A 13,433-nucleotide genomic window follows, 5' to 3' on the forward strand; every position below is an offset into this window, starting at 1 on the left:
GCAAACAACACTGTTCTTAAATCTGGAAATTCTGATATACAACTTTGGCATGCTAGACTAGGCCATTGTAGTTACAATACTGTCAAAACAGTTTTACAAAAATGTAATATTCAATTTGATGGTTGCAAACAGTTATGTGATGCTTTTGTGTTTGGTAAAGCTACTCAAATGCCTTTTAAAGATTCGACTATTCTTTACAATTCTCCTTTGCAATTGATCTATATTGATATTTGGGGTCCTGCACCAATTCTTTCTTCCACTGGAGCATGTTATTATATCTCTTTTCTTGATGTTTTCTCTAAGTATACATGGTTGTATGTCTTACATAGTAAATCTCAGGCTTTCTCTATTTTTAAACAGTTTAAGTCTTTAGTTGAAAATCAAACTGGTAAGCGTCTTTAGGCTTTACAAACTGATAATGCCAAAGAATTTTTATGTTTTAAATCTTTCTTGCATGAGCATGGTATTCACCATAGACTAACCTGTGCTTACACTCATGAACAAAATGGTGCCATAAAACGTAAACATAGGCATGTTGTTGATACTAGTTTAACCATTCTTGTTGTTACCTTTTTACCTTTAAAATTTTGGGCTGAAGCGTTTCATGTTGTTGTTCATATTATTAATATTTTACCTACCTCTGTGCTTAACAACAACAATCCATATGAAACTTTATTTGGTATTAAACCTGATTATGCTCACTTAAAACCTTTTGGTTGTGCTTGTTATCGTCTTCTACGTCCATATCATAAGCATAAGTTCAATTTTCGCGCTACATGTTGTGTTTTTCTTGGGTATAGTTACAAAACAAAGGCTATATTTGTTTATCTAATACTGAAAAACTATATGTATCTCGCCATATTGTTTTTAATGAAAAATCATTTCCTTACTCTCTTCCTGAGTACAGTTTTAACGTCTCTTCTGATTCTATGGATTTTTCTTCTCATACTCCTTCTATGCTTATGCTCTTATCTGCTCCTTCTCATACCACTTTACCTGTTCCAACACCTGTTTCACACACTACACCATCTATATCTTCAAAAACTATTTTCCCTTCTTCTATTATTAATGAGGTTTCCACTGATCCTCCTCTAATCGATAATGCTCATCCTATGATAACTCGATCCAAAGCTGGAGTGTTTAAACCTAAGACTTACACAACTACTGTCTCTTATGCTCACGAACCTGTCTCTCTTAAAGTTGCCTTATCATCCTCATCTTGGTTAAAAGCTATGCAAGACGAATATCATGCTCTTCTTCAAAATAGAAAATGGAGTCTCACTTCTCTACCCTCTGGAGCTGAAGTTGTGGGTTGAAAATGGATTTTCAAAAACAAGTTCAATGCGGATGACACTTTTCAACGACATAAAGCACGGTTAGTGGCAAAAGGCTTCACCCAATCTCCAGGTTTGGACTATAATGAAACTTTTAGCCCTATTGTCAAACCTATTACCATTACAGTTGTGTTATCTCATGTTGTTTCTAACAATTGGCCTGTACATCAAATTGATGTTAATAATGCTTTTTTGAATGGAGATCTCACAGAAGATGTCTACATGAATGAACCTCCAGGTTTTGAATCCTCTAATTCTTCTCTTGTTTGTAAGTTACATAAAGCTATATATGGTTTAAAATAGGCACCATGGTCCTGGTTTTACTAAGCTAAGTTGCACTCTTGAAGATCTTGGTTTTCATTCTACAAAAAGTGATACTTCTCTGTTTATTCAGTTTACTAATACTTCTACGTTAATTGTGCTCATTTATGTGGATGATATAATCATCACTGGATCATCTACACATGCCATTAAATCTCTTATTTCTCATTTAAGTTCCAGATTTGCTCTTAAGGATCTCGGTCCACTGCATTATTTTCTTGGCATTGAAGTTTCAAAGGTTGCTGATGGAAGTTTTCACCTTTCTCAGACCAACTATATCAATGATCTTTTGCGACGTACTGATATGACCACTGCCAAAGCTCAACCAACTCCTATGTTGTCTACTCTTCGCCTTCAACAGGATGGCTCCACTGCTGTTTCAGACGCTACTCTATATCGATCTGTGGTAGGAGCTTTACAATATATTCTCATCACTCGACCTGATTTATCTTATGCAGTGAACAAAACATGTCAGTTCATGCATAACCCACAAGATCATCATTGGAAAGCAGTCAAAAGAATTCTTCGCTACCTTGCTGGTACCACAAATCATGGTCTTCTTATCAAACGCAATTCTCATTCCTCCATCCTTGGTTTTGTTGATGCTGATTGGGGGCACAGATCTGGATGATAGAAAATCAACGACAGGTTATGCGGTTTTCATAAACAAAAAGTTGTGTCACGGAGCAGTACAGAAGCTGAGTATAGAAGCATTGCGGCAGTTTTAGCAGATATTATATGGCTTTTGGCTTTACTCAATGAGCTACACATTCACCTTTCTTTGCCTCAGATTTTTTCTGATAATTTGTGAGCTATTCTCTTAAGTGCTAATCCAATTATGCACTCCGGGACTAAACACTTTCAACTGGATATGCATTTTGTTCGAGACTATGTTCAAAAGAAGAAAGTGTCTTTGGTTCACCTTCCTGCACGATATCAAGTAGCTGATGTGCTTACCAAACCGCTCTCTAAGTCAACTTTTACTCATTTCAAAGATAAACTTATGGTAGTCATTAATTCCACCATAAGTTTAAGGAGGGATGTTAAGTATGTATGTAAACCCATCTAATGCTTGCCTTATATAGGGGTATTTAGGGATACTCATAAGTTGTATTTAGTTTACTGAATATACAGTATTGTTGTATTCTATAAATATACCCTTGGTGGTATATTTTCATATAATACAAAATTATTGTTTCCAGCTTATCACTTCTATTTCCTCCTCTCTGTTTCCCTTACAATTAGTGGATACTACATAATAAAATTACAATTACTGAAAGCTATAAAATAGAAATATTATCAGCCCTATAAACTAACCACTCATGCAATATAGTAGAAAAAAAATAAAAAATAAAAATACATTTAAATTGTTAAAACATATATATAAAAAAGGGCAAGTTCAAAATCATAATTTCTTAAACCTCAAAACGAACGCATTTACTGTGACTTGAATCGTTGGGTGTTGAACCAAATGAAAAGAAATACGATTTCCCACAGTTGAGAATTTATTTAATAAGGAATCAATGATTAAAAGATCACAAAAGTATTAAAAGACTATTTTATTCAAAACCAAATCTTGTACTCAGTTTCAATTGATATGAATTGGGAATACCATCTCAGTTATCATCGATATAGTTTTTATCTTTGATAAATTTTTGGAATTATGTTTTTTATTCTTAATAACTTTTTTAAAAAATTTCATTTTTTTGTTTCAATATTTTTTCAGATAGCTCTTTAAATAATGAAATGAGGTTATCTAAAGTGTAAAAACAAAATATTTTTTATTGAGAACGAAAAGCTAAAAAGATTAATAGAAACTAAAAAATTCAAGATTTTATAATAGACTAAAAACTCTACTATTATTACATTAGTAATATTACATTTTATTTCCTTGGTAAAAAGTTGGAATTACCTTTCTTGATATTATAATAAACAAAAATGTTTTTTTACACCCATAAAAAATATTTTTAAATATATCATCACCTATAATAAATGAACATGGCCTCTACTTTTAAAAGAGGTAGTGAACTTTTTTATGTTTTTATTAAAATAGCATTCACACCTATATGCTTTAAATACATGTATTGACCTTCTTTTTATTATACATGATATTCATCTTTTTTATTTTATTCATATAAAAGTTTTTATTTATTAATTTTTTATAACTTTTTATGTTTTAAAATTTTGAATTTTTATAATTTTATTTAATTTTTTGTTAATCTGATATATTTAAGTAAAATACTAACTTTACTAAATATAAATGGAGAAAGTACTGTTTATTTTGAAATTAGAGAATGTGTAAATATCATTTTATTAAAAATATAAGATAAACTGTTGTCTAGTTTTAAAATTAATGAAATGGTAACAGATTGCTTAGTATTATATTATTTAGTATTAGAATTAGTAAAAGTAAGTGCAATTTTTCATTTAATTAAATGATAAATTTTGTTAAGAAAGAGTTATTATCCTTAAAACAACCTTTCTAAGCATATATATAAGTTCTATTTATATATCATCTCACATGTCTTTTTTCAAAGGAAATTGCCTTTTCGAAAACACAGTTCTCATAACACTCACTGAAGAATAATACTTTAATTCTTGGTGAGAAAACTTATCTCATTACTCTTGAAGAATATCTTACATGTCTCTTGATGATAAAAGAAGGGTCACATCTATTAATACAAACACCATTACATATAAAAGAGAAAAGTTTTGTTAACACGGTTTATAATAATATAATAATAATTTTAAATTAATAAATAAAATATTAATTTATTAAGGTGTAAAATGTATATTTTTATTGTTGAGAGGGTTAATATATCAACACCCTTACATAAATTAATAAATGCAATTTTTCATTAATTTTAAAACTCCTTCTAGATTTGGAACACTAATTCCTTATACAACAACTTAGCTTGTTCATTAAATTAAATAAGAGAGGGAGAAAATGAATAAATGGATTTGCTAGAAGAGGAAGTGATCCTAGATATACAAATAAAACATTAATGTTTGAGAAATGCTCTTGGTTGGAGAAACAAATGGGGATTTAAATGTGTTATAATCAATACTTTTTTTTCCTATTAAAGCAAAAGTATAAATGAAAATACATAAGGAAAATGTGTAGATCATTGAGAAAAATTAACAAAAAAAACTATCAGAAAAGGTGAAATGAGAGGATAACAATACAACTCTATTTCTTTGGTTATTATCACTAGTACAACTTGAAAGTGATCATCCAATGATACAACAAAAACAAATCTACTTGACTAAATATTACATCCTAACCTGTTTCATCTTACAAAACACTTGGTTTATTCTAACTTCTATACACAAAAATCTTGCAGAGCTTAATTAGTAAAAGTTTCTTAATTATATATCACCATAATGACACCTTAATCTTGTGCATGAAGAGTGAGTTCTCGGTTTCTAAAGAAGACAAGTGCCAAAAGTATAGTGCTTCAACTACATGGACTTGCATTCTTTTCCAAGTTCAGAGATGGTTCTGTGGTAACAATGCTTCCTTTTGGAATACATTATCAGCAACCCTTGTAAGATTGGCAACACTCTTCCTTTACATTTTAGCCCCCAAAAATGGTTTGGATTTGCAAGCTTAGTTCCCAGAAAGAGAGAAAAAACCTCTTGAATTTGGGGACCTCACCATGATTGAAGGAATGGCACCACTATGTTGAACCAAATATATAATAAATGAAATCCAAGCCAAAGCACCAAGGAAGACTAGAAAACCAAACAATACTCCATCCACTTCATCCATGAAGAAATCTAATAACATATATCCATAAACCAATATTACCAGCACAGCCACACTCCAAGCCACTTTCTGCATCATTAGAGGAACAAAGTTAAGAGCTAAGTATGGAAATTGACTCAAAAACCAATGCAAAATCATTATGAATAGTTTATATGTTGATTTGCTTAAAATCCTTTATGTTGGTAAGTTTTCAATTGTAATCAAATTTAGCTTTTAATTTAACTAATGCATTTCTAAAACTAAATTGAAGGGGGAGAGGTGTCAATTATAGTAGTAGTAGTAAAGGTAACTTCAGTAATCAAAATAAAAATATGAAAAATTAACAGATTAAAGTGTTTCTTTCTTCTAATATTCAAGTTAATTACTACTGAAGTGCTTTGCTTACAAAAATTCTGTTTGTCATTTAGCAAACTTCTAGACAGTGGAGTTTAATTTACACTGGTGCTTCATTTATCTTATAATTAAATGGCAATACATGCATCTGTCATACATATGGTAAAGTATATCTTATCCTTCTCTAAGTCATTTTCCAAATCAATATCAGCCTTTATAGTCAATACTTTTGGAACTCAACTTTACGTGTAGACTATATGAGCTAAATGAAAGAATTACTAGTAATAGATATGCAACTTAAACAAATATTCTCAGAGGTTTATGTTCATCATATGTTTCATTGTTTATATTCCTCTTATGCATATTATACTGAAATCATCCTGTCATGTCAGGAGAATTTCTCAAATCAACCTCATTGACCAATATGAGCGAAATGAAAGAGTCCTTTATCAAACAAGTAAAATCAGAGTTTATAACCAACTTTGGATTAAGATAATGAGAGAGAATGATGCAGGGAAAAAGAAGTATCCTCAAATTATGTGAAAGTGAAATAGCTAATTGGGGCATCACTAATCTGTCATTTCATTTTTTGCCTCTGAATACTAAACACATGCACAACAAAATTGTTTGGCATTAAGTCCTGTATACCAAGTCTAATAATCAATAGAGAACTTAGTAGCTTTTGAAGAATAAAATTAGAGCCAAAAGGGTCACTGTTAAATATGAAGAGTCTTACACTTTGCCTTGCTTGGTTATCAAATTCTTGGTATTTGGAACTTGTAGCATCATAATAAAAATTACCTAGTAAAAAATTGGATAAATGGAGAGCTTACCTCTACCATAGGCCCTATTCTGAAGGACCCCATGACCTCCTCTTTGGACACCAAAGTAAGAAGGGGGATAAGTGCAAAAGGAATCTGTATTGCTTGGACCACATTAAGCCATTCATTCAAGGTATCCAATGAACTTTCTGATGTATTAAAAGCAATTGCACAAATCATAGTTGGAACAATTGCACAACTTCTAGTGATCAATGCCCTCAACCACTTCTTTATATTGAGCTTAAGAAAACCCTCTGTTATAAACTGGCCAGCATATGTGCCAGTTATGGTACTACTTTGGCCAGCTGCTAGTAAACCAATACCCCATATATAGAGAATTGGAAACAACCCTCCCCCATACCTCTCCTCCAGATATTGCCCTGCATTTACCAATCCTATGCCATTGGCCTGTTCTGTACCATAGAACACCCTAGCAAAAACTGTTATCACACATAGATTGATCACCAATGTCACTAAAAGTGCAACTGAGGACTCAATTGAGTAGTAGTTGAGAGCCTCTTGAACCTGGCCTTTGTTACGGATATCAATGTCCCTTGATTGTACCAATGCAGAATGGAGGAACACATTATGTGGGGTTATCACACACCCCACAATTTCCACAGCCTGACGAAGAGTTTTTGAACTAAGTCTTGGGATTAAAAGACCTGCAAGAAGCATCAATATTGAAAGAAATATGAAAATTAGTAGAAACATCTTGGACATTGGAAATAAGAATGAAATATAATCATTAAACAGACACTAATAATACTAGTATATTTTTACATCATAAAATCAAATGAATGTGCTCAAACTAAGCCATTTGATAAATTTCTACCCATCAATAGTTCTTCTTCACTGGGTTTTGTATCCAAGAACATCCACGCAAAAGAAAGGCCCATAGTTCCAATGAAAACTGCGAAAACACCTTCCAACTTCCTCACTCCATAGTTCTCCAGAAATAGAAAGAAGAAACTGTTCAACCAGCACACAAAAATGCAGAATTTTAAACAGTGAAACACAACATTTATTTATCTTTTTATATCATTAAATTAAACATAGTAAACTGATCTTTTCTTATCCATGATAATTCAAATTGAATGACTTATAAGGACAAGAACTTGATCAAGTTCTCTATATTTTTGCTATCAAATTCTTAAATTAAGTAATGACATGTGGATTTATTTCTTCAAATTAAACAAACTTCTTCACCAAGAAGAATGAGCCTCAGCACAATTTTAAGGTTGCTACCTAGTGACATTTAGGTTTTAGTTCAATGTTTGAAAACAGCTTCTCCATTTTGAAGGTAAAACTGCATACAACTACCCTCTCCAAATCTACCAGATGGGAGTGCCTTGTGCACAAGACCACCTCTTGATAAACTCCATTAAGAATATGTTGTGGAATTTTCCGAAAGAACTCTGATGTTATTGTATGATTTGAGAACTTAAACAGACAGGATAAGAATACAAAAAGCTTGACAAAAGTCTTACAAAAGAATGGTTTAAGTAACTCTTAATACATCATCTCATTACAATCTTTTTGTTTTCCTTGTATAGCAACTGCCGAATTTGTTTTACATTTTCCAAACATTTAGTGCATGCTGAGATAACCTTACACCCTTTTTAAAAGTACTTTCAGAATAAAAGTAATAAAAAGAATCATTTTTCATAAGTATGTTTAGAATGGTTATCAAACAAGCCTTGATATATATGATATTACTCAATTTAATAAGCTTACCAATCCGTGGCTGTGATAACCACACCAGCCCAAATGGGGATAAGCCCATGGCTAAGAATCTTGAAAGCAATGGCACTGCCAATAACCTCTTGAATATCAGCAGCAATGAGAGCCAGTTCAGCCAAGATCCACAGCACCAACCTGGCCCAATTGGAGTACTCCTCCCTGCACAGCTCCGCCAGGTGCCGCCCGGTCGCCACCCCGAGCCTCGCCGACAGAAGCTGTATCACCAACCCCATGATGGTGGACCACATCAACAACCAAAGCAGGGAGTACCCTGCAATTGCACCAGCTTGAAGGTCCCCTTCAAGGTTCCCCGGGTCCAAAAACGCCACGCTCATCAACAACCCTGGCCCCGTGAACAGCCACAGCTTCCTCCACGAAAACGGCGGCACCGCCGTGGACCCTCCGCCTCCGGAAGACTCCAAGTCAAATATCTGCACCTTGTCCTTGGCTGCATACACCGTGTCTTTCTCTTCTTCTTCTTCTTCTTTGTAAGCATGTTCCCAGTTTGAGGGTGTTACATGGGGTGAGGACAACGGTATTGACTCGCATTCTGCTTGTAGCAAATGGTTTTCTTCTTCTTCCTTCTCTTCTTCTAGGTTCTTGTGGTTGCCTTGTTGCTGAGGTTGTGACTGAGAGCTCATGTTGCATGCAGTTATGGGATAACGATATCTTTTGTGATCGTTGTTGGGGTTGATATATTTTCCTGTTTATCTCCTTTTGGGAGAAGAATATGGCAAAAATTTAGTGCAATAATATCTATGGCTGCGCAATCAACAATTGAGACCGCATGCTATTTTTGCAGAGTTTTCTTCGTGATGCTACGCTATTTTTGTAACCAAACTGCTATATTCTGGAGATACAAAATCAGATATTTGATTCGCCATTTTGAGAGCCTCACGAGTAGCAAAAGTTGGAGAATGAAAGCAGATACAGTGCTGATTGCTGATAAATAGTGTTACAAGCTGAATTAACACAACCCAACCCACTATAAGTATAACTTTCTTGCTCTTTATATTTGATTATTTTGAAGGTTTTGTTTTCCAGTTGAGAAGATTTGTTCCACACCGAAAAAACTCCAAAACTCATCATCTGCTACTTCAGATAAACAAAGTAACCTGAGACCTTAACCACTCGCAAGTTGAAATGTTAATTTGGTTAGTTTAGTTTGACACTGGATGTTGATGATGAGGTTTAAAGATTTTGCAGGATCACATTAGAATATAGAAAAAATAGTATTTATAATATTATTTTATTCATATTTAAATTTTCTAAATTATGTTTAAAAAGTATATTTGGCCATCAAATTTTAAATTTTTGTAAATTCTGTCATACAATTTTTAATTTTAAATTTTTGTAAATTCTGTCATACAATTTTTAATTTTACAAATTTTACTATCTCAATCTTAAAATTTTACAAATTCTCATTAGGTTGTTTTTACCACTATTCAAATATACAAATATTAAAAATATAAGCTAGAAAATATTTTTAAACATAAATATAGTTAAGAAAATCAATATGATAAATTAAACAAAATGGTTTAACATACAATATTTTCACTTATTTTGTTGGCATATCATTACACTTTGACTTCCACTTTATTTATTATTCACATCTTAACATCCAATTGAAAAATAAAAAAAGATAAATTGTGTATAGTTTTAAATTATAAAATTAGTAAAATTGAAAGTTCAATATGTAGTGCATACTCGGTAAAAATCTCACATAAGTTACTTTAACATACATTATATAGTAATTTGATAATCAAATAAATATATATATATATAATTATAAAAATAAAGTAACAACAATTACACATGAAAATATAATTATTAAAAAAATAAAATTATGGAGACTAGATAATTTTATAATAAAATTATGTAGACTAGATAAAAATAAAATTAATATATAGGTAAATTATATTTATTGATATATTTTTATGTTATACACGTGTATTATTATGTGTATTATTATGTAGCGCATAATAAAGAACATAGATATTTATTATTTCTTTTTTAATTCTTAACAGTAAATTAATATTAGTTTTTCTTAGTTTTAGAATTGTCCATGATTGGAGACTAAACTTAATGTATTCTTGGTAATTAGTTTTTAACTTAGACTGAGAGAATTCTTGGTGTTTAGTTAATACTCAGAAAATTTGTTTCTAAGTTCTAGAAATTACCCAAACCAATATAAGCTCGAGTTTGCTTTCAAGTAATTTATTCTAAGGTGTCATTTGGCAATTTTATTAAAATATTTTTGCTTCCAAAAAATAATTGTCTCTTAGCATTACATAAACAGACTAAGTATTCAAAACTACACAATACCCATTAGATTTTAGAGCACGTACTTATTTATACCCATTATATTTTAGAACACGTACTTATATTTGAAGTGATTATACTCTATTAGTCAAAATCAAAGTTTCAACCACATTATACAAATACAAAGAAATTGTTTAACAACAATTTATTTGAAGTCAAAAATAAATTTCTGAACTTAATGCATGGCCTTGCTGACTTGGGGGAAAAGCAAATCAAACTCTCTTTCTCCTTTTTCTCTGTCAACCACAAAATGACTCCGACAGACATGGGACTGAGATCAACCTCGTTTTGATTGATTACCAAATCAAAATGAAGTAAGAAAAAGTTACAGAAAGCCTAAGTGAGTTTGTTAAAAAAAAGAGAACACATGCAAGTTGCTGAGAGTGAAGAAACTACTCAGAAGAAAATTCAGGTCAGATTCTTGCGTTGTGAAATCTCAGTAATAGGAAATATTAATAACTGCATAAATTCCACCATATTCTATCAAGAAGACACCTACATTATAATCCTTGAGCATAAAACGGAATGTTAAAAAAAAATTAGAACTTAAAACTGAATCCTGGTACCATATCATTAGACTTCAGGCTGCCAAAATTTCAACTCATAATACAGTATATATACAAAGCAATAATCAACCTTTTCATACAGCTGATCATCATACCCTTATTAGACCCTATCACAGGTTCACTTTTCACACAGTACAAAATCTCAATTGAAACATAAAATTACAAAACTTTAGAAGGTATTTCATTTGGAGGATTCATTAATTAATTGATTAGCATTAGAAATTCAAATGATATAATCTGACCACTCAGAGATAAAGGAAGTATGGTCCATGGACTCCCCAGGCACATCCTCATGCTTAGAAGGTGTCTCCTTCCCACCAACCAACCTGGCTGGGTTGCCAACTGCAGTGGTCTGTGGCGGCACGTCAATCAAAACCACCGAGCCAGCACCAACCTTTGCACCTTCCCCAATCTTAATATTTCCCAGAATTGTAGCACCAGCACCAATAAGCACCCCGTCCCCAATCTTGGGATGCCTGTCACCACCAACCTTGCCAGTCCCGCCCAGCGTAACATGGTGCAGAATCGACACATTGTTCCCAATCACCGCTGTCTCCCCCACCACCATCCCAGTGGCATGATCAAACAAAATCCCCTTCCCAATCCTCGCCGCCGGGTGAATATCCACCGCAAACACATCAGCAATCCGAGAGTGCAGAGCCAATGCCAACGGCCGCCGCGACTGCCGCCACAAAAGGTGTGCCACACGGTGCGCCTGCAAATCCCAATCACAAACAATTAACCCAATATTCAATAACTAGCCAGAGTAAATAATCCATGCACTATTAGTTACTCTGTCCTCCAATTTGTAAATTGTCACCCCAGAAATTGTCATTGACATGTTGACAATCAGAAATGGTAATGAATTGTAAACCCAGCAATCATCATGTCAGATAAATTTGTTAACTTCATAATAATTACTTTAGAAATCATGACATACTCATCACAACTTATGATTGCTCAACAACAGTATAATCAAAACAAAAAACCGTAAACTATCAACTAATCAAATTGTAAATTATCAAACCAGAAATTATTATTTTCGATAAGTTTATTAGCATTAACACTAACTTTCTGAGTGAATAATGATGTGCATGGAAATTAAACTGAATTAGATAAAACCTAGAACTGAAGCATTCAGAACCCTAGAATTAAGGGGGATAAGGAATTAGACCTGGCAGGCGAGGAAGCCTTTGTAATTGAGGAGACAGTGAGAGTACGAGACGCAGGCAGGGTCGCGTTCGCGGGCGGCGCGGAGGTCGGCGACGGCTGCTGAGCGGAGGGAGGGATCGGAGGAGAATGCGTTGAGGAAGAGGTCGTAGAGGAGAGTGGAGAGTAGCGTAGAAGAACAGAGCTTGTTCCCGAGGTGGAACGAGAGAGAACGCTCGAGCGAGGAGTGCGAGAGGATCGTCGAGTAGAGGTAGCTCGCCAGCGCCGGCTCCGACTCGGCGTCGCGGCGAGCCTCCGCCTTGATCTGCGCCCATACCCAGCCCTCGTCGTCGGTCGCAACGGCGGCGTGAGCCGCCGTTAGTCCCGTGGGCATTGTTTGATGATTTGTTGCGATGATGGTGTTGCGTTGGAATTTGTGCGGTTGAGAAAGTGGTGAAAAAAGTGTGGTACAGTAAGAAACAAGTTGATTCTACAAGAAGTGACAAGAAACACACACGCTATTCACGAATCACCGCATTTTCAAACCATTCATATTCATTTGTTCCTTCGCTTGATGTTCCAATGCAATGTCACCTAAATTATATATATACATATATATGACGTATTAAATAAGAAAATATTTTTATAAATATTAATGATCAAAGTTTTAATAATACAGAAAAAGAAAACAAAGGTAATCATTATTGACAATATATGTTATACTAACTTTAGTCAATGAATTTTCATAAAAAAAAAAGTTAGTTATTAGCAAAATCAATAAATCTTCATGTAATAGTGTAAAGGATTGTTGCTTCAAGTTTTCATAATTATTCCTTCAGAAATCAGGATGTTAAGAAAATTATTAAACATGATTTATTTTTTAAATCTAAATTTTTATTTCTTTTCTTGTATTGAAGAGTGAGAATCTATTGTTGTGGGATGAAAATTATTTTTTAAAATAGTCTTTTACTTTCATTTTGTTTTTACAAGAGGACCCATTTTGTTTTTACAAGAGGGGTCCTATGTAACTTTCGTCTTCTCGTCATCGCGACTTTTGTGTTTGACGTCTCTCCAT

At 33.2% G+C, this 13,433-nt stretch overlaps 2 protein-coding genes across 2 annotated transcripts; both read right to left on the reverse strand.

Moving 5' to 3' along the window:
- Positions 1 to 4,825: 4,825 nt before the first annotated feature.
- Positions 4,826 to 9,088, reverse strand: LOC137818988 (metal transporter Nramp3.2-like). The gene is made up of 4 exons (XM_068622674.1): positions 8,316 to 9,088; positions 7,414 to 7,550; positions 6,591 to 7,243; positions 4,826 to 5,493 (listed from the first exon to the last, which is right to left on the reverse strand). Exons 1-4 carry the CDS (start codon positions 8,960 to 8,962, stop codon positions 5,266 to 5,268), a joined length of 1,665 nt encoding a protein of 554 aa, XP_068478775.1. The 5' UTR covers positions 8,963 to 9,088; the 3' UTR covers positions 4,826 to 5,265.
- A 2,101-nt stretch (positions 9,089 to 11,189) lies between these two features.
- LOC137818515 (serine acetyltransferase 5-like) lies at positions 11,190 to 12,944 on the reverse strand. The gene is made up of 2 exons (XM_068621985.1): positions 12,384 to 12,944; positions 11,190 to 11,924 (listed from the first exon to the last, which is right to left on the reverse strand). Exons 1-2 carry the CDS (start codon positions 12,750 to 12,752, stop codon positions 11,433 to 11,435), a joined length of 861 nt encoding a protein of 286 aa, XP_068478086.1. The 5' UTR covers positions 12,753 to 12,944; the 3' UTR covers positions 11,190 to 11,432.
- Positions 12,945 to 13,433: the final 489 nt, after the last annotated feature.

This window comes from Phaseolus vulgaris, chromosome 10 (genome assembly GCF_000499845.2).
Source record: "Phaseolus vulgaris cultivar G19833 chromosome 10, P. vulgaris v2.0, whole genome shotgun sequence".
Lineage (NCBI taxonomy): Eukaryota > Viridiplantae > Streptophyta > Magnoliopsida > Fabales > Fabaceae > Phaseolus > Phaseolus vulgaris.

Coding starts and splice junctions, on each gene's coding strand:
- LOC137818988 (XM_068622674.1), bottom strand. CDS start 8,962: ATGAGCTCTCAGTCACAACCTCAGCAACAAGGCAACCACAAGAACCTA. Junction 7,551..8,315: donor GTTATCACAGCCACGGATTG/GTAAGCTTATTA, acceptor CTGGTTGAACAG/TTTCTTCTTTCTATTTCTGG. Junction 7,244..7,413: donor TGAAGAAGAACTATTGATGG/GTAGAAATTTAT, acceptor TGCTTCTTGCAG/GTCTTTTAATCCCAAGACTT.
- LOC137818515 (XM_068621985.1), bottom strand. CDS start 12,752: ATGCCCACGGGACTAACGGCGGCTCACGCCGCCGTTGCGACCGACGAC. Junction 11,925..12,383: donor AAGGCTTCCTCGCCTGCCAG/GTCTAATTCCTT, acceptor TGGGATTTGCAG/GCGCACCGTGTGGCACACCT.